A 21,481-nucleotide genomic window follows, 5' to 3' on the forward strand; every position below is an offset into this window, starting at 1 on the left:
CCCCCCCCCCCAGCTTTCCTCCTCTGGCAATTGTTTTTGTTTGTTTTAATTATTTCTAGGTTTTCCCTCGCTGCAGACTGATGGATTGGCAGCTGCTAACTTTCCGAGCACCCCACCCCCACCTCCACCCAAAAGCAAACCCTATGAGAACAGCAACCCAAGAAATTCTACGGAGGTAAGGAAATTGGAGTTGACACTTTTTTGGAAGCCTATTCTTGAGAAAGCAGCACCAGTGGACTTTTCCAAGCTGCTTTTAGGGTGGTGCCACTTGAAACTTGTCTAATCAGTTTACTGGTTCACTTCCTGAAACCACAAGAGAGCAAGAACTTTTCCATTTAAAGGGAAGACAATCAAGCCTGTCCCCTTCTTCAGCTGAAAGGGATGCATTTTCCTTCCTTAAGCAAAGTCTTCTGTATAAAATAATGTATTTCCTTTTTTTTTTTGAAAACACAAACCAACCTGATGGCTTTAGTTAGCATGTTAAATGTCACAGCATTCTTCATTACTCAGGAGTGAAAATTTCTAGTCTTAAGATTTTTTTCATATGCAAATTAGGTTGCTTGCAAACATTACCCCCCCCCCCATGTGCTATACCGAAAGAAGTGGCGTGTTACTTTAGCTTGGCTCTGCAACATCTGTAAACGTTGGGCACTTCAGTGGGGCTTTCTGGTGCTTTTAGCTAAAGCTGATTCAATCAGCTATTACATAAAAGCGCCAAAAAAGCCCCACTAAAGTTACCTGATCTCTACAGATGTCAGGCAACCTGGATTGAAGTAACACACTGTCTCTTCTGGGCATGCGTGGGGCTCAGCTTGGGAACACATGTAGTTTAAAGCGCCTTTTGGGTGGGGGGGAGGGAATTAACGTCTGCAAAAAGCCTTTATGATTTTTCATGCCTCATCTTTTTGTGTCCCTAACTCTAAGTGAGTGTGTCTGATTTTTTTCAAAGGGCGGGAGCCTGTCATGTTCTGAGAACAGATGCCCCTAATGATTGTGGCCATGATCCAAGTCACCATCTCACTGGGGCATTATATTCTTACTTCACATCTATGTTACTGTTAGATCTTATATTGCAAAAGATCCCTAAATGATTTTCAAGTCTTACATATCCCAGCTATGGATAAGAGTCAGTTTATCCACCACTGAAATACTGCTTCTTCGAATCCTCATCCAGTCTGACTTGACTCAGCTTCTGAAATGGGGCTGTATTACTGTGCTAGGTAACGTGATGGCAAAAAATATACGAACTCCATGGATGCTCTGGGAGTTATTGGTTCCAGAAGATTTAATAAAGAGCTGCCTTCCCTTGAGTATTGTAAGAAAACTAATTACTAGCATGCTCTTGCTCACTTCATTGTCATTGACCTTGGCCTGCAGCCAAATTGGACTGACTCAGAGGCCCATAAAGAAACATTGTAAAAGTATTTTCCAAAGAGCTTCAGCACATTATTATGTGAGAACCCCTCCCCTGTTAATTAGTCTTGAAATCCAGGCAGTTGGGGCTGAGCAAAGGGAGAACATATGCTGTCTTGCTCACCCAGCCTTCTTTTGAGTCTTGTTTGTTCAAAAATGTGCCCCTTGGCACACCACTTAAAGCATAAAATCAGAAGAAACTGCAAGTGCAGATTTGTGCAAAAATAAAGTCTTTAAAATCCCACCTCTTGTGCAGCAAGGGGCGTGGCTTTCTCTGCAGGCACATGTAGTTGGATGTTTTTGGTTCCGTGCAGTATATGAAGTCATTTGCACCATCAGATTTATTAGCATTTTATATCTTCTTGATCCTCCCTGTACTTGGGTAAGTGCCTACGCAAGGTGAAGTTCAGTGGAAAATCAGGAAAATTTACCCATCATGACACATTGTAAGGCTCCAGTATTGTGCAAGTAGTATTGTTCCCATATTACAAATAGGGAAAACCAGGGCAGAAAGGGAACGGACTTTTCCAAGGTTGGACACAGTCAGAAGCAGAACCTAAACGTATCTATCTGCAAACCCCTACTGTAATAAGACCAGGCTTTATTTCCTCTGTCTGGGAATGTGTATTTGTTTATTTGCTGCTCATTGCTTATATCTGGCACTGGAAAACACTGCATGCAGTAGATTTCAAGGATTTAATCCTGAAACGAACAGCAGGGAATGCAACCTCTTCTAGAGGTATGTCATCTGGCTCAGCAGCTGCCCTCAACTTTCTGGTTATGGCTTTTATCTTCTCAGGTTGCCCCACCGCTGCCCAACAGACGTGAAGTCAAACCTCCCCCTCCACCTCCGAAAGCAAGAAAATCCAGCGTCCTCTCTTCTGAGCAGGGACTGCAATGAGGATTAGCACCCTTCTGCATGCTCTTTAGCACCTTGATTGAAATGGCTGCTTTCTTTTTATTGACGTGTTGGGTTTCTCCAGCTATAAAGATGGGCAATTTGGCCTTCCTTTCCCATCCCTTCCCTGAAAGTTTTCCTGTAGGTAATTGCAAAACAAGCCATTTGAACTAAGTATATTTTAAATTTCCAACCTTCCAATTTTACCTATGCATATTGAGACACTAACCTTTGGAGAATCTCCCAGTTTTAAAATGGAGGCTATGTGAGCAGGAGCTAAGAGACTGCTCGGGCTGGTTTTCTTGTTTTTTGTCACTAACATGAATTCAGCAGTGCCAACATCTAGAGCTGCTCCACTGGTACAAAACGTGATGTGCACCAGTGTGCACGTCAAGGTAAGTCGCATCAATGCAATACCTTCTGTATATTTTTGCTGCATGTGTACATTACAGCCTCACAATTGTGCAGCTACAATAGCGCAAAAACCGAAAATGTAGAAAAGCCTTAATTCATATGAAATGGATGGCAGCCTTCCCTATCTGCAAAATGCAGCCCACCAAGGCAGCAGGCGTCTGCATGGGATGCCATGACTCCATTCAAGTTGCTTCCTGGAGTTTTGATTGCATGCCGAGATCTAATGGAAGCATCAACTGAGCATCACCTGCCTGAACCAGGCATTGCTCTAGATCACTCCTGTGTTTTAAGAATGATGGGAGGATTGCCAGTCCTGCTCCAAAAATAGAGGTAGCTCGCTCCCAATGGAGAGTGCAGGTTCACCACTTCTCTTCATACTTTGGCTGTTGATTGTTCACTTAATACTGCAATGCAGTTGAAGCTTGCCTTGAATACTGCTATCTACCAACCCGTACACACACTGGGACTTTGTACACCATTTAGTTGATTTTAACAACTAAGTAATGGTGTAAGTTTTCACTCCCATGACAGATTACTTTAGGATTAGCTGAGGTTGAAGTTACAATCATCTCATGAAGATGGGGGGTGGGGGGAATTAGGGGGGCAATGACTTTTGAAGTTAGCAGATGCAAAAGTGGGCTTGCAAGAATGTAAATTAAACTCTTGCCCAAAAAGCTTCAAATCCAGATGGTCACAAATACACTTCCCTTTACAGCACCCAATTATTGCAACACTCCAACACTGTGCCTTTTGTCTTGCCGTTTACATTGTGCTTTGCCCACTAAACACCTGACCAAACTCTTAACAGTCATTGGACTTGACTAAGTCATAGTTATTACTGGGATGGACATGAAAGACTTGGCAGTGTAATCTTATGCATTTTAATACCCTGGATTACTCCAACTTCATGTTCTTTGCTGACTTGTGCAGTTAAAGGATGTTTTATGGAATCTGCTCTAATTCCTTTCATAATTCATTCCACTTCATTGTTTTTTAGTGTGCATCAGCAGCATTCTTTACATTCCTCTGAAATAAAGAAAATAGGGTTTTTTTTATATATGTAATTCATGCAAAAATAGATATTCCAAATTAGTAGAATTATAGTTATTTCCTGTAGGTTGTACAGTGACTGGCAGATTTATCAACGTGCAATAGAAGCGTTAATCCCCTTATTCATGGATCAGATGGACTGTAGATTCACTTGGCTTTCACAGTTGGACTGTCCTGGTGACTGAGGTTTATGAATAAAATCTTGAGTCTGTTAAATCCTATAGGACTTCAGCTATTTGACTCGACTGGTACCAGGATTTCACCCTTCTTTGATTAACACCAGTAGCATTGACAGATTGATTTGCACTTTGTGAGGTCTGAGCTAAAATAGCGACTTGTTTCTGAAGTTGTTTGGTGGTTTCTTGGGCTGAAACTCACCTAAGCAAAGGGCTAGCATGAAGCTTGTGGAGCACTTCAATTACAATGAATTTTAAGGTCAGTTTTCTCTTTCGAAATGCATGGTAGTCTTTCTGCTCCCTAGGATCCAGAGGATCAACAGATGGAGTAGATTTTCTGTTGTGCTGAGCTGCCTATTGCAGAATTGATGCTTAGGGGCACTTCTTAAAATCTTCATAATTAAAAACTTTCTTTGTACACCTCGAAGTCGGAGCTGCTGGTTTCTGCCACGTTCACAAGGAGCTTAAAAGCCAATGGAGTTTTATTTTTTAATTTATAAGTTCTTAGGCAGAATACTTGCCACGTCACCCTGCCCAGTATCCTGTTTATAAACATTTCTGTTGTACTCCATGAGTCCTTTCCACTGATGTACTCAAGGGAAGGGGGAAAAAAACAGTCACTGAATAACTGTTGTTCCTCTCTCATTTCAGAATCTCAGAAAAAAATCTCAGAGGGTGGCCAGCTAAGGAGTTAGGATCTGTATATTTATCCAGAGTTTAGGAGTATATGGATCCTTGATATAGGTTTGGTTGCTTATTCCTAATCCTTAATTGATCTCAGTTAAATTAAAACAATTTACACCGGATGCGGATCTGGCCTATAGATTTGTAATAGTCTAATCTCCATCTCACGTCTGGCAATATATACTGTATATTCTTGCACACAACATGTACCTTTCCCCTGTGAATCAGCTTCATAAAGTTGAGGTCTGTGCATTAAGTGGGGAAGCTGATCTCTCTGACTGGGATAGAAGCACCCTGCTTTGATTCCCGCTCCCCAGTACAGCAGCTGGTGCATTATGGTTCAGGCAGCTGAAGGAGGGCCTTGTTGCACCTTATGCTCTGAGCCACATAAAAGTTGATCAGTGTTAGTGCTACCTTGGAGTTTGGAGCAGTCGCACCCTTAGTCTACAAACCTTCTCTGACTGTCCTTGAGCTGTCGAGTTGTGACTTCGTCACTAGGGGCATCTATACACGTTCTGGTGTGGTGGGGAGGTGCTTTTAGTTAAAGCAGCTCCGAGAGCTGCTGTAATTAAAATGCCCGCAGTGTCACGTGTATCAGCATCCCTGTGCTTCAAAATAGCAGCAGGGGCACTTGAACTACAGCTTGTTCGACAAACTTTAGTTCAAGTGCCCCCGCTGCCATTTTGAAGCACGGGAATACTAAATAGTCTTGACATGGAGGCTGCTGGAGCATGTTAATTAACACGCTTCAGCAGCTAATTGGCACACACTAGAGCAGACCTCCGGCATGTGTAGGTGCCCTAGATTGGTGTTTCTCAACCTGTGGGTCACAACCCAAAAGTGGTTTGCAGAAATACAGGTACTCCTCACTTAACGACCTACCTGTTTAACGACCGCACGGACTTATGACCAGCTCTCTGTAGAGTCGTAGAGCTGGTCGGCAGCGTGGTGTCTCAGCGTCAAGCAGCGCTCACTGCCATGGCCAGCGCCTTCCCGTCCCCGGCTGTTTCCCTGGGGGCCGACTGCGGTCGGTAAGGGGCGGCTCCTCGCTTATCGACCAATTCGTTTAACGACCGAGTCGTAGGAACGGAACTCAGTCGTTAAGTGAGGAGTGCCTGTATACGAAAGGGTTGCAAACAAAATTTAAAATTGGATTCTTCTGTAAAGGAGAAAAACATGGGAAACTGGGGTTTGTCCCTTGCAGGCTGGCAGAGCGTTAGCCTGCCAGGGGCTGCTTGGGGCCCCCTATGCCTCATGCATCCACCTCTGTCCCACTCGCTGTGAGGCTGGGGGTGGGGGGCAGCAGGTCAGGAGTGAGGGGCACCGTGTGGAGACTGGCCCTCAATGTTTACAAATTGGTCCTGGTCTGAACAAGGTTGAGAACCACTGCCCTCAATGCCTGGTGGGCAGGGACAGGACTAGGAGCTGTAGCTGAGTTGCCACTTAAGGGCTTGTGAGTCAGGACAGGTTTCTGTCCCTGCTGTACAGGTGGGGGCGAGAGATACCTGAGGACTTCAATTTGTGCAGCAAATCTGTGGGAAGTAGCACACCTTAATTGTTCAGGGGCTGCCAGTGAAACCCTGGCATAACTTTGAGCTGCATAACAAGTGCTTAAAACTACTTTAAGGGGTGTAGGTTGTAGCCGTGTTGGTCCAAGGACTAAGATTAGGGTGTGTATACTATCACAGGGCATATTGTTTGTGAGATAATACGGTGACTCCGTTGATATGAATTGAGATGAAGCTGATTTGCACTGGGGAAGTGAGAGTAAGCTTGCAAAAAGGTGAATTACTGAGACATTCTTGGGATGTGGAGTTTTTCTCTTCTGAGTAGTAATTAGGTTTGCTAACCCTAACTTTCATGATGGTACTGCAGTCTGATCTTGCGGCTTCTGGAAAGCTTTTTCTGACCTTAAATAAAGCATGCATTGTGATTTACACAGTGCCTGAGACAAGTGTTTCCTCCTGACCTGATCTTTGCTTAAAACATGTTCATTTTGTTTTTAATACTTAGGGACTAAATGATAATTTTAAGAAGTGTAAAACTTGTTTCCTTTTTTAAAGTTTTCAGTTATTATCTCTGAACTAAATGGAATGAAGGACTCATTAAAGGCAGTTACGGTTAGAAGAATGACTGTAAAATTGGCATTTCAAAACCTTCTCAAAATGAATGAGAATGTTTTTCATTCACTTCCATGAATACTGGATCATACTAATAGACATTAGAGTTTCATAGTAGCTAGGGTTAGGAGGGATCTGAACAGATCATCTAGCCTGCCCCCCTGCCACAGGCAGGAATGAATGCTGGGTTCACAAGACCCCAGACAGGTGATCATCCAACCTCCTCTTGAATTTGCCCAGGGTAGGGGCGAGGACCACTTCCCTGGGAAGTTGGTTCCAGATTTTGGCCACCCTAACTGTAATGTATTCCCTTCTGATCTCTAACCTAAACCTATTCTCCATCAGCTTACTACCATTGTTCCTTGTCACCCCAGGTGATGCTGGGGAGAAAAGGGCTCTGCCTATTTGCTGTTGATCTCCCCTGATGAGTTTAGGCGGCCACCAGGTCCCCCCCTCAGCCTCCTCTTGCTGAGGCTGAACAGGTTCAGGTCCTTCCGTCTCTCCTCGTAGGGCCTGTCCTGCTGCCCTCTCACCATCCCTTTTGAAGTGCGGTGCCCAGTACAGGACGCAGGACTCCAACTGCGGCCTGGCCAGTCGCATAGAGGGGGAGTATCACTTCTCTGGACTGGCTTGAGATGCACCTTTGGATGCACGACCAAGGTATGGCTGGCCTTGCTGGGTGTGGTCTGACATTGGCAGCTCATGTTCATCTTGGAGTCAGTAATGACTCCAAGATCCCTTTCTGCCTCTGTGCTTTCAAGAAGGGAACTCCCCAGTCTGTATGTATGCTATAGATTCCTTCTCCCAAGGTGCAGCACCCTGCATTTGTCTACGTGAACCCCATCCTATTCTCATCTGCCCACTGTCTAAATCTAGTTGCAGCCTTTCTCTCCCTTCAAGTGTGTCCACCTCGCCCCACATCTTAGTGTCATCAGCAAATTTGGACAGCGTGCTTTCCACCCCCTCGTCCAAGTCGCTGATGAAGATGTTAAACAGTGCGGGCCCGAGGACCGAGCCCTGGGGTACCCCACTGCTTGCATCTCGCCAGGTTGAGTACAACCCGTTCACCACTACTCTCTGGGTGCACCCCATCAGCCAATTTTTTACCCATCCAACTGTGCAGGCATCAATGCCACAGTCACTTAATTTATTGATGAGAATGGGGTGAGAGACCATGTCAAAGGCCTTCTTAAAGTCTAGAAAGACTACGTCCACAGTGATACCATCATCCAAGGATTTAGTTACTTGGTCATAAAAGGCAATCTTCTTATCTTCCTGCCAATTCCTACTGCTTCTTGTGGGACATTTATTTAATATGTTCACTGTCCAGTGATCTACATTTTCCCTCCTGTTATTTCAGCCATAACTTCCATTTATACCTGCTCCATTATTTTTTCAAGTATTAGTGTTAGTAGACTTCAAGAACACACTGAATGGTTTTGTATATCTTCCTGAGAGACTGATCCCAGGACCACTGGGTGAGCTTTGGGTCAGACCCATAATCATTACTTATACAAAGGTGTATGTCGGCTATGACAACTTTGTAGTTGTGTTCCATACATTAATTTCTCTCACCTCCTTGATTACATTTGTCGTGCTATACAGTCAGCCTCTTTTTTTTTTTAGCATAGTTTATAGATTGCCAGAAGTTACTTTAAAAACTTTTGGCTCTTCTGAGCCTTTCAGAGAACTGAATTGCACATTCCATCTGTCCAGGTTTCTTTTGTCACATGGTATTGGAGCGATTGCATCAAAATCCTGTCAGCTAAGTCTTGAGCTGACTTCCTATTTGTTGCTATGATTTTTCAGTGTTGTGGGTGAGCTGGATTTACATAAAGAGTTTGGAGCTCTTCATCTCACCTGTCTCGCACACTGCAGATTTTGCAAAGATCTGAATTGGGAACATCTCTAACTGTAAAGCTAGATCGTCATTTGGCTTAAATTTAGGGGATCCACTGAAATCACTACCAAGGATAAGATGTATAATATTAAAAAACATTGACCATGGCTCTAATGCAGACTTTTGTACCATAATCACTCCTGCTCATGCTGCCCAAACTGGTGTCATCATTTCATTGAAAAACAGAAGCCATTGGAACCTAAACAAAGCCCCTTTCACTAGAGCAGTGTTCTCGCAATTAATTTTTGTTCAAACTGGAACAATTTTATCTTCTCTAATACGTTTTTTGGCTTGTGTTTGATTCCGGGTAAAAGCAAAAACTTGCAGAAGATGCTTCTGTTTTGCTTCTTGGATGGCTGTATAAACAGATTGCATTCATTAAAGGGTCATATCAGATTCACATCACAAAACAAGTTGGAGACATTTTAGAAGTCGCACTGTAGTCACATCACATATGCTATAGCACATGCACAGCTGTCTGATGGGCTGTTGCCTTCTCCAGGGACATCTTTGAAAACCTTTCTGGACATCTTGACCACGTTTCACCCCATCTCTCTGGTACATCGTGGTACTTGTCAGATCCACATTATGTTCTTGGACATAGACATTGCTTGACTGGAAAACCTCAGGGTTTTCTTTTCCTTTTTGCTTGGAAGCAATCTCTTCCTGCTATTCCTAGTCCATATGCACATGCACACCTACTGAAGGACCTGATCCTGAAGTCCTGATTTAAGCAAAACTCAGTTCAGTGAACATTTTTCCCTGAGTGAGGGGTCCAGATCTAGTCCCGAGTGAGTAGTGTGTCTGTGCGGGTTTATCTGTTTATCTGCCATGCTTACATGGAGTCTTTTGAGAACAAGATGGTTACAGTGTTAAGTTGCTTCTTGCTTTTGATAAAGTCAGTGGGAAAATGTTAACCTATGCTAAAACTGTTGCAGTTTCTCCGCTGAGTAAACTAGAGGGCTGTAAGGACATCTGGTATTATTATCGCTGATCAGTTTAGCTCGGGCCTAGTCTCGTTTCTCTGCCTTTCAATTTATTTTGTAGAAGTGAGTTAAAGTTAGCATTGTGTTTCCCTGCCACATGTCTGTAGAAGGAAAAAGGGGCCTGAATGAGAAGTTTGTATCTGAATAGCTCTGAAAGTTGAGAGAAACTTTGAAGCTGCTCTTTAATTCTGCAATGGACCAAACTCAAAATTTTCCTCTGAATATGCTCGAACTTTGATAAGATGTGAATCAGACTTGGATATTTTTGTAGCATGGGCCCATCTCGATCTATAGCCTGACATTTTCTTCTTTCTCCTGTTTTCCATTCTTGAACGTGAATTCAAGAATGTTTAACCGCTTCGTGCAAGTGGTTAAAACTCTTGTTGATATCTGTAGATGGTTGATGAGTGATTTAATTTCTCTCCTACCTGAGTGGTTCATCAATACTAACACCTGAGCTAGCAAGTGTTGATGCTACCTAAGTGGACTTGGGAGAACGAATTGGGTGTGTTAGCTTTCTTGCATTTCCACAAATGACTCAGTTTCAAGAAGCTCAACACTTCTTTTTTTTTCCCTCTCTTGTTTTGGCTTGAGCTCTGGCTGATGTAAGTTTTGTTTTTGCTCCTTGGCCTTCCTTACAGTTTAGAAGCTCAACCAAGTTTCAGAGACAGTGGGCTTCTATAGACATGTGGGGAGCCTGATCCGATGCACTGGAAATCCAGTGTTGGAGCGGACTCAATTAATAGTTTGCTGGAGCACAGAAATTGACGTGCTCCAGCAGCCTTCCATGTAATGTGTATCGGTGTCCCTGCGCTGAAAATACAGTGGCAGGGTGCTTTGAAATAAAACACATTTGAGTTTTAGTTCAAAGCGCCCCGCTGCCATTTTTTCAGCACAAGGACATGACACATGGGCACTTTTTAATTAGCATAGCTCACTAACATGCACTCGGTGCCACATCCCAAATCACATATAAAAATGCCATTTGTGGTTGTTCCTTCTGCCTAGGAATTTGCACCATTGCCTGTTAAATTCCTTCGTTTTTCTTGGTGTGTTGCCTACACAATTCAGGCTTTTTTTTCTTGCTGCCTTTGTTGTCTGGCCAGTTGGAGATCCTTGTAAGTGAGACTTCACCCCTATTGGAGAGAGACAGCTGTTGGATGTCTGTAGAGTAGGGAATAAGGAGGGTGGCACTTCCCTTTTTCCAAGGAATTTTGATGAGTACTAAATATTACCTTCATCTTCCAGCCCTTACTGTTAGGAAAATTGCCTTAAAGGTTCTATTAAGGTCTTGTGAACCCAGCATTCATTCCTCCCTGTGGCAGGGGGTCAGGCTAGATGATATGTTCAGGTCCCTCCTGACCCTACCTGCTATGAAACTATGAAACTATTATTTAACCATGCCTGCAATCTGTATCCTCTTTCTCTAACCTGTGTTATCCTCTGTCACTGTTGTCTTTATTTTGCTGCAGGCATGCTCCAAAAATAGTTTAATTTTCATTAAAGATGTATAACTGACTGCCATACAGAAGGGGACAGATCCTGAGCTGATGTAAATAGGTACACATTCATTAGAAACAAGGAAATAATATTTTCTAGTGCCTTAAGTGATTAGAGAGTCTAATCCTGTTTTCAGAGGTGATTATTTTTAAAGGTATTTAGGCTGCTAAATATATAGGGAAGTGTCTAGGGGGCCTGACTCATTGAAATCAATAAGAGGTGTCTAGCTGCTTTGGAAAATCCTACCAGTGGTCCAGCTCAGCTCAATACCACTGAGCTGATTTAGGACTCTTTTATTACCAGAAGTAACAAATACACTCCTGTTTTAACATTGGGAGTTAAGATCCTCAATTACTTGGAGATTTTTGAAAACGTTAATTCAGTGCATCTCAAATGATTGGATAAAAGTAAAAAAAAAAAAACCAAACAAAAAAACAATCCCCCCCCCCACTTGAATTACATTTAATCTCTTAATATCAGTAATGAAAGCAAATGACATTTTCATTTGACCACAGTAATGGAAAAAAGAAGAAATTAAAAAAGTGAACCCAAACCTAACCTATGTACAAGGAAAAAAATGAATCCCACTTTAGCCATATTGAGTTCTAAGTCACAAACATTTTTTCTCTGTTGAGGAACTTGGTTGATACTTGTTGCTTGGATGTTCTTTATTTAAAATACATAATGCTGGGATAAATGCTATTTAAAATATTACAAGTGAAGCTCTAATCCACACAGGAGAGAAATGGGCAGCCTTCCATTCCAGTGGGTTACTAGATTAGGAAAAGTAGTTGACCCCAATGAGAGCTGTTCTGCGATCTGCAGTGGTAGAAAATGCAGCTGTGCCTGCAGAGCAGTTGTCAAAATTATGAATTGAACAAACTTCACGTGTCAGCAGCATACCTTCCACAGATTTACAAGTCAGACTTGTAGTGATGAAGATATAAGATTCATTGCTGCAGATTTACTGTCATTATTTATTTTTATAATTGTAAATGGCATTTTTAAAAAGTTGGATGTCTAATTTAACTATGTATTTTTTTTTTTTTGGTAGCAAAAACATTCCTGAACAATGCTGCTTCCCTTTTTCAGTGCTTTGCATTCTATATTAAAAGCTGCTTTAAATTCACTGCATTTATTTTCAGACCAGATTATCCAGTGGACCAGGGAGAACCTCCCTCTGAAACTCTAGAGAAAAATTAAATCCTGTGTCATGGTTCTCATGACATTGAAGAGGTGGGATTTTCAAAAATACACAATGATGGCTTAATTCTATTTCCATGAAAATCCCACTGACTTCTAGTGTAATAAATAACTACCTCTGGAATTAAAGAACATATCCCACTAGGAACGATATGTGCTTTGGAGAACCCCATCACAAAAAGTAATGTCACGTGATATTAAGGTGTGTGCTGTTGACCTAGCAATCTTCCATTTCAGTCAGTGGAAAGATTACCTTTAAGTAATTGGAATTAGATTGGGGGGAGGAGGTGTACATATGTACTTCTGACTTCTCTTACAGGGATGCTGGCCATCTATCTGCAGTTTGTTGCTTTCAAACAAAGCTGTATGTACTCAGCAGCTCTAAAAATAGGTACTAGGTTGCATTAACTGATGCTATTGGTATTAAACGTTTAATGCCATGACCTGGGGATATATCCCTCTTGAATTCAGGAGAGTTACCAAGCTATTGCTCTATAGACACATGGCTTGGTAAGTCTACTGAATATATATATTCTTTGCCAGTATGAACATTTTGATTCCTTTGTGATTCTTGACATAATGACTTGGTTTTAAAACCACTACAGGCTGCAGGATGTTTTGTTATTCCTTCATAGGCAAATCAGCAATAAACGCAGCTTTTTAAATTGGCTCTGAAGAAAGAGTCAGAGCTAAGCTTTGGAAAAGGGATGTTGCATCCCCTCAAAGTGAAAAAGCATATGATTTACAAACACTGTAAAGCAAGGTGTATAAATGTCTGTGTTTTTAAAACATTGTATTAACTGTTGTAAAGTTTGTAAATATGTTGGTTTGTTTGTTTTTTTAAATAAATGTAGTTTTTATGGATGAACCAGCAAACATATCTTCTGTGTGGACTGTTGACATGCAAAATGAAATTCCATGTTACTGAATAGCAGGTAGCCTTTTATTTGGTTTTTGTTTTATTTTTATTACAGTAGCATCCAGAGCCCACAGCCAAGAGCAGGGCCCCATTTTGCTAGGTGTTGTGAAACAAAAGCCAAGGTGAAGCAACTTATCCAGGATCGCAATGCAGGTCAGTGGCAGAGCCAGAAATAGAAGCCAGGTCTTGCGAGTGTCAATCCAGTCTCTCTTCATTGGCCTGTAGCATGATTCCTTTTGTGCAAAAGCCTAATATTCTATACTAAAGTATTTTCCAACATCAAAATGTGGCTTTTTTGTATTCGAACACATAGGGATGTGATGTAATCTAAGCAGAGGTTAGAACTCAGATTTAAAGCATTGCTTTGACATGTGACTTTAATGGACCCTTTGTTCTGTTTGGCTTTGTAGATTTAAGTCTTCTTTCGTCCAGTTTCTCCTTCAGTCAGACTTGCCTGTAACACACATTGTGATTTTTTTAACTTTTTTTTTTTTTAAGAGGAAAAATAACTGGTTGGAATTTCAAGGCCAGATTAAATAATAAAATATTCTACATGGAGGTCATTGTCGGAAAGAGAATTAAAAAACTGCATAAATCTGAACCAAGCTGATCTCTCTGCCACCTGCCTGGGTATCTGATACCATGGTATAATACAGCTTATGCTTTTATAATAGTGTCTTTCATCCCCAGGTGCATGGCCAACCTCACATCTGGTAAATAGCCCTCCACTGAAATGCTAAAGTTTTTTGAACAGTGCATTGCAACAGCTATTTAGGAGAGGAAGCAAAGAACTTACTTGAAATATCTGTATGGAAAATGGCGCACATATTTAGCATTCTTTTGGCTCCCACCATTGTAGTATGTGAACAATGTATTTATCCTCACAACATCCTCTTCAGGTGATTGTTTTTTCTGTTTTACAGAGGTACTGAGGATCAGATTTGTCAAAACATTTAAGTATGACTAGATGCTGAAAGGAGCCTTGTTGATGTAACGTGACCTCTCACTGAAAATCTTTGGGGCCAAAATCATCTAAGATGAATGGAAAGTATGCGGTGGACCATGAAATTGAATCAGGCTGTGTGATTCTCATGCCAACACCTCCTGCCCTTTCAGTCCACACTATGTATGTAGGACCCTTATGCTACAAACAGACATTGCATTTGTTCTGGGGCAAAGTGCAGTCATTGAGATGTCCATGTCCATTTTCCCAGGACAAACCCTAAAAAAAATGCATGAGATAAAAAGGAAACACTAACCGTTTGTCCTGGGACATAGCAAAAGCATCTGAAGTGTTGTCCTGAGATTGCAACATTGAAACAATGGCAGGTTCACTAAACCCTGATTGGAAATGTATGTAATTGCCCATCCCGGGACTTTCCTGTTCCAGGACAAATGCAACATGTGCTCCTACCCTTAAGGATTAAATTCTGCTAAATGAAACGGACAGTCTGGAGCAATGTTAAGGATGAATTTGAATAGCAAGTGCTCTACCATCTCACCCTGAAAAAGTCCTTTTGGGAAAAAGATTCATAGAAGTCTGACCCCCCTACCCTGGGCAAGAGAGAAAGCCAGGCTCAAATGACCCCAGCCAGGTAGACTTCAAGCCTCCTCTTAAAGACCCCTAGGGTAGGAGCCATCACCACTTCCCTTGGAAGTTGGTTCCAGATCCTAGCCACCCTGACTGTGAAGTAGTGCTTTCGGACGTCTCATCTAAACCTACTCTCCAACAATTTGTGACCATTATTCCTTGTTACCCTGGGGGGGTGCTAGGGGATGACTAAGCATAGTACAAGTACTTTCATAAGGTAGGCAACAGCCTGAAAGAACGTGTCTTGTGGATACCTCCCTTTCTATTGGTGTTTGCACAGCATCCCTGTTGCAACTGCAGCAATTAGTAACCTGGAAAAGTTGCACTGGGAAGCATTTAATGTAGTTTTGATATCAGTAGGCACTAAAAACTAGGAAGAAGAAACAATACTGTGTGACATGGCCAGTGGTGGTTTATGGACTAAAGAAAATGCAGCATATATGGTAGAAACAGGAGGAACCACAAGCTAATTAGAATGGCATCTGTTCTTCAGCCTCTGCATTAAAACACTTGTTTCAGTTTCTTATGTAAAATTACTAGCATTGTAATGTAATTTCTGATGGCAAACCTGAAAATCCAGTTAATAAGCCTTCAGGTGTGAGAGAGAAACAGTAGCCTCGTGAATGAGCAAGCGGCACTCAAATGAGTCGCTCGCTGTATTTGGACAATTCCTAGGACTCTTTCAATGCCCCCAGTTAAGGCTCTTACAAGACAGAGTACTTCATACAAACATTTTGTTTGGACAGCAGTAATGCCCAGGTGCCTCCAGAACAAACCAGAATCCCATTGTAGTAGGTGTCATTTGAGCAAAAAATAAGGATGGTCTCTGTCCCAAAAAGCTTACATTCTACGTGCTTTGAATGAGCAAGTTCCCTGCAGAGCTGTAGACAGGGCTTGAGTTGCTTGCTCTGTGAATTCCTAAACACTTCAACTTCCCAATGGTGTCTCCTCACCTAGATTTAGCTGTTTCTTCAGTGAATGGCAACACTTAGAAGGGGTAGAAGGCAAGACCAAAATTTTGAAGAAGGACAATTTTTAGGGGCAAAACGCACAACTTTTTTTTTCCCCCAGAGCTGAGCACCTGCCTCATTTAGGGTGGCATTTGGCCATGTGAAAACTGAGGCACCCAAAAGCACCAGTTCTGTTTTAATGCTGTCAATATCAGTAAAGTGCATTACTGCCTTCTGGCTCCTGCATGCTGCTCTGATCACTGAAGTTCTGTCATTACTCTGGAGAAACTACTGGATTATGCACTATAAAGTCTGGGGGACCCTGGGAGTAGCAGCATCCATATGGCCTGATTCTTTAGCTGGTAGAGTTATTCTCTGATGTTAAATAGCTGTGAATGCTACCAAGGGTTGGGAGGAAGGTAACAATCACCTCACTTTGAATTTATCTCTGTAGGAGGAAGTCTTGGCACCAGTGGCACTTCCCAGAATGGTGGCATCCTCATCAATGGATGGGACTTCCCTAATGCTCTAGTAATTCAAAGGATTAATAAAACTCCCTCAAAAGTGATCCTTTGATAAATCAGTACTTGACTTACCAGAGCTTCCTTCAGATCACTGAGCTTGGAGGGCTGATGGGGGCCACTGCTGCATTCAAACTGCTGCATTTCTCCAATTTTTTCCATGTCACTTGCCATCTAAATTGGGGAAAATGCGAGTCTCATGAAAAAAAAATCTAAGGGATCAATGGTGTAGCAGCACTGCAGTGCGGTTTTCAAGTTCTGCAGTTATTTTCATCTCTCTCACCCACTGCCTAGAGCGAGTGTCATCTGACTCTTGGTACAATAAATGAAAACGGCAATGTCAAAAATACCTTGATGCAAGTATTTAAGGAGGAAACTGCATGAATCAGAAGTTTAGTAGATGGAGCCTTTTGCTAGCTCTAGGTTTGAATCCCTTTTTCCAGTGAATGGTTGCCATCAGATCTGTTACAGTATGACAGACACCTGTTTGACCTAGGGTCAAGTCAATGAGTGCTGCCCAGTAGCAGCAGACTGGAAGCTAAGCTGTTGATCTAGCAGAGAGGTTTAGAACTGATGTAACCTGGAAGGTGCCACTGGCTCTGGTGTATCTCATCAGCAGACATAATATATTATTCTCCAGGGCTATCATCTGTCAGTAATACTAAATTCCTTTTTTAAAATTAATTAAGAAGGCACATGGCATAATGCACAACAAATGCTGGGCTATTTAAAATCAGGAACCTACCTCTTGGAATGACTCAACAAGGTTTTCAGCATTCCTCTTTCCTCCTGGTTGCAAGCCATATGACCAATGCTGAGCCAGGCAGATATCCACAGACAGGATAAGCAGAAGGAGACTTACAAAGACCTTCCTAGTCTTCTGCATTCTGTCATAGAGCAAAATATAAGTGTAACCATGACAGCATACAGGCTTGAATAAAAGTGGTGAATACTGTATTAAATCGAAGCATATAGTTTCTAATACACCGAGCCTTTTAAAATGCCCTGTGGCCTCTCTCTGTCAGGTACCTAGAAACACTGAACAAGCAAAGCGTAATGCATGTTCTGTTCAAGTACATTACCTGCTGGATGAACGATTCCACCTCTTCTTCTCTGGCAAATGTCCTGTGTATTGTGCCTGTCATCTTGCTTTTTTATATACATGCATTTCTAATCCCCCTAATACCAAAGTTTTCCCAGCAGGTGACTTAAGCAAATTCTCTCTTATGTGGACTGCAATTTTGTTCTTAAATCTGCTGTACGTACCAGAAGTAAAGCACATAATTAGAACACCTCCGGTGAAACTGTTAAATTCAGCTGACAGTTTTCACTAAAAGAACTGAAGGTCTTAATTTTAAGAGGCTCTGAATCGAATCAAGCTAACTGCTCTTTCCTGGGGAAAAATCCTCATTTTTTCTTTCAATGCTCGTAGTTTGTTTGGTTTTTTTTGTAATAGAAAAAATATTTGGGGTGAATTTGGATTTAATGAGAGGCTTACAGCACTCTGTATACTGCAGCTGAAAGGTATAAGGGAAGTCATCTACTTGATGTTTGACTGTTGCTGTATGTCACACTGCAAGGAAACAGGGCCCTTAGGGACCAAAACAAGAGGCCAGACTCACGCAAGTATTCTGTACATTGAGTACACATTTGAAAATGTGGCCCAGTTTAAGTGCCTTGATATTCTTGGTTCTAAAGTAAAGTGTAAAGTATATCTAAATCAACCCAGTAGACTAACACAAATATTCTAGGGTAAGTAAGCACTGTGTGAGAACTTCATCCGGTGGCATCTTGGTCCCTACCTGCAGTTCTTAGATGCCGCTGAAGTATACATAACAGTGATACTGTTATGCAATGGCCCTTGAATTAAGATGGCTTGTGGGCTACACATTAACCATTTGCAATGAGTTCAACTTAATAGACTTGGCTCCTGATGGCTAGCTGAGCAGCCCTTTGACCCCAGAATCTCAAGTTTATGCTTAAGTGGTGAAATGTCTCCTCCCTCTTATTTACGTTCCCATTCACATACTCCTGTCGGATTAATGGAATAAAACGTAATTTGATAAAGGTTAAAATATTTTGAGGATTTAGTTATTTTTGACATGCATTAAAGCAGGAAGAATTACTTTAATATCCCAGCAGGAAGGTTAGCACTTGACTCCTGCTGGCAGAATTAATCAAGCAGTGAAAATGTTTTAGTAAGAGAAATAATACCCAAAGGTAAATTAAGTCACATAGGAAAAGGAGGTGTGTACATAAGAAGGTACTCTAATTTCTGTATTGGAAAATGGTGCCTTTTTAAGGCAATTTTCTTCCCAGATCAGCAGCCTAAGTACATTCAGGACCCTTTAAAGAAGATTAAGTGAAGATTTTGTTCATCCTGCTGGAAATGCTTAACAAGGGGAAAGGACCTGCTCAGCAGGTAATTGGGCCCATCAGTAAAGGGCTTTTGAATGTGGTATATGAAGATTCATGGACTAGTCCCATGGCTCAGCTATAGCTTACTTTTCAGCATCTCCCCACAGCCCTTCTGCTGCTGATGGTCATCTTTGTGACTCAGAGATAAACCTAAACTGGTTATGATGAAAACCATAAAATAGCATGCACCAAATAAAATTTGTTTGAATGTCCCTTTGCCTGCTTCCTGAGAGGAGCTACAAGCATTGGAAAAGAGTGCAAAGAAACAGGGAGGTTAAACAGAGGATAATCATACAGCTGTTTTCATTTTAGGATATGCTTAGCAGAGCACCACACATATTTTACAGCCCTATGTAATGGAAACTCACTTACTGTGCTCAGCTTTTGGCAAAGGCAGAGTCCAAATGGAATGGTTTTGGAGAGATGCAGAGTTAAGATGTAGTTTTCTCCAACATTTGGGAGCGTTTAGATCTGGTCCATCAGAGAAAAGGGGTCAGTTATATGCTATCACAAATCAGAGGCAGTCAGAGCTGAGGTTTTGAGCAGATACAGAAACTAACTTTCAGATCTTGGAAAGTGTATTTAAGAGCAGAATTTTTTTCAGAAGAGGTCACCTCTAGGCACCCATGCAGAAGTGGCCAGATGTTGAACAGCAGGTTCTACTGGTTTTAGCGAGAGCTACTGATAATCCTTTGTCTTTCATTAGGTGGCAGCGGTTTCCCTACTGGAAGAGTGATCTTTCTTCCATTAGACTCATTGGTATAGTAAGTCCAAGCCTATTGTAAACTGTTCCTTGCTTGTAAAAATCAAGAATACCCAGCAGTGATTGGCCACTGGAAGCACATTTTTTAGAAACGGCATTATTAGATATGAAAAATATAAAGCAAAGTTGGACAGAACACTGGCTAGGTAATTGCCAAGAGATGAAATTTGTTTATAGATAACCCATGCTGGTAATCTGAACTGTGGAAAGAGAACTTCAGGCTATGCAGCATATGCTTCTATGGGGTCCTCTTCTGCACTTACTGACACTAAATTCAAGACTTCCTATTGAGCAAAGATGGAAAAGTATAAAAGCATTCAAAACCAACTATGTATAAACAAGTTAGAGAGAAACTCAGACACTACCAAGGAGAGGTGGCAAGATTAAGTACTGAAATTCTCTCAAATAACTGGATGAGTGAGAGAGGGTGGTAGCAGCTGACACAATCAGTGTATAATTTTTTCTATGATAGACAATGCTGTAGAGGTTTAAAAACAAAAATGAACAAACGAAAAACAACCCTTCAAACCTTTAATGCTAGTCTGCTCCCCATGTGTGGATGCTTAACTGTTTCAAAGCAAAATACCTGCTCCTCCCCACCATGAAAGGAAAAGGCAGATTCTTAAAGTGAAACTGCCCATGGAACAAGGGTCAGGGCATTCCCTGGCTTTGTACTTTTACATCCTTAATTTAAAAACAAAACAACAAGACTGATTGTTGCCATTTTACACATTTATTAATTCAGCTTATATTTGGTTGAAGCCTGCTGTTTCCAAATAAGCCACTTTGGGCTGTTCCTTCAGTCTTGTCACTCAGCTGTGAGTGAACAATGCCTTATGTTGTGATTATTCAAAAACATGCACCATGAAAGTTTAAATATAATTTATACACGCTGATTATGAAAATAGATTTCTCCCATACAATATTCTACCTCTGCCTGCTACAAAATAAGACAATGCAAAATAATTAATTTAATTTAATAATTTCTGCAGCTATAAGAATCATTCTCGTTCCAAGTCATGCTTACTGCTCCCCCGAGGAAGGCAATGACTTGAGAGAGGAAATGAACCTGTGACGATAACATAACTTTTACTACGGAGATACAAATCCGTTTCAAAGACACAGTGTTGCCCTAGATCTGGATGAAGAAGTTCTAGCAAGCTACAGACTTGCTTTTGATCCAACTCACTGGATGACCTTGAGCCCCAGGAAGTCATGTGTCATGCTCTAGTCAACCTAACTTGTAAACAAGGTTAAACTCTTTTAGACTTCTCCCAAGAGGTCATGAACCCAGAGCCAGTCTCTTCCACAACAATAAATGACAATGCGTTTCTGCTGTAACTGTTAAGACCGCACCACTTTCCCTGGAGAGAGGGCAGTAAATAAACTACACTCCCATAACTAAAAAGGCAACACACCTACATGACAGTGGAAATTAAGATTGCCACTACCCATTGTCACGTTTTGTTGGTTATGATACAGTTGCTTTTATCTCCCAGTAAGATTCACGTTTCTTTTGATCTATACTGGTTTCAACTTTGGAGTACTTTAAGTTAGTAAACGTGAGGTAAGTGTTTTTGCTGCACCAACCTTTATTTGGTATAGTTTCTTCATGTGCTTGTTTCAATGTGTACAAAGTCAACCTACCTACTGATTGATAGGACAATGGAAACATCTTATCAAATGAAGCCAGCAGACTCCTTCTCTATGACTTTCTGCACTACAGAAACTAGGGCTGTGCAAAGCTTTGGGTGCTGATTTAGATTTGGAGGAGATTCGGCCCGATTCGATTTGGAGATTCGGCCACTGAATCGGGAGACCAATGAAAAAGTCTCTACTCACCAGCTACTGCCAGGCAGGGGGGCGATTCCCATAGTCCCCTGCTACGTGAGGGGGGGGGCCTCTGCCATGAGCCTCCCAAACCGTGCCTGCTCTCCCAGCCCACCCCAGCTCCCAGTTCTTAAAAAAAAAAAAA

At 41.7% G+C, this 21,481-nt stretch overlaps 3 protein-coding genes across 5 annotated transcripts in view; 1 reads left to right on the top strand and 2 right to left on the bottom strand.

Annotated features, from left to right (window-relative positions):
• Nucleotides 1-2,346, top strand: part of DOCK5 (dedicator of cytokinesis 5) — a 128,171-nt gene extending 125,825 nt beyond the window's left edge. The window contains exons 52-53 of the mRNA XM_006028706.3: nt 60-175; nt 2,213-2,346. Of these exons, the coding sequence (XP_006028768.1) occupies nt 60-175; nt 2,213-2,314 (218 nt within the window). The 3' untranslated portion in view covers nt 2,315-2,346. The remainder of the gene's footprint in view (nt 1-59; nt 176-2,212) is intronic.
• Nucleotides 1-18,960, bottom strand: part of GNRH1 (gonadotropin releasing hormone 1) — a 24,268-nt gene extending 5,308 nt beyond the window's left edge. Inside the window, exons 1-4 of one of the 3 annotated variants that reach the window (XM_025210134.1) lie at nt 17,071-18,960; nt 16,401-16,499; nt 14,060-14,175; nt 7,898-13,717 (exon numbers count right to left, since the gene is read on the bottom strand). In XM_025210134.1, the coding sequence (XP_025065919.1) occupies nt 13,708-13,717; nt 14,060-14,175; nt 16,401-16,499; nt 17,071-17,211 (366 nt within the window). In that variant the 5' untranslated portion in view covers nt 17,212-18,960 and the 3' untranslated portion in view covers nt 7,898-13,707. Of the gene's footprint in view, nt 1-3,613; nt 3,752-7,897; nt 13,718-14,059; nt 14,176-16,400; nt 16,500-17,070 lie in introns of those variants that run through there. The other 2 variants (XR_003095257.1, XM_014522289.2) reach the window with 2 other exon arrangements.
• A 175-nt stretch (nt 18,961-19,135) lies between these two features.
• Nucleotides 19,136-21,481, bottom strand: part of KCTD9 (potassium channel tetramerization domain containing 9) — a 14,768-nt gene continuing 12,422 nt past the window's right edge. The window contains exon 13 of the mRNA XM_025210133.1: nt 19,136-19,214. The gene's annotated coding sequence lies outside the window, so the exon portion shown is untranslated. The remainder of the gene's footprint in view (nt 19,215-21,481) is intronic.

This window comes from Alligator sinensis, unplaced genomic scaffold (assembly GCF_000455745.1).
Source record: "Alligator sinensis unplaced genomic scaffold, ASM45574v1 scaffold685_1, whole genome shotgun sequence".
Classification (NCBI taxonomy): Eukaryota; Metazoa; Chordata; order Crocodylia; family Alligatoridae; genus Alligator; species Alligator sinensis.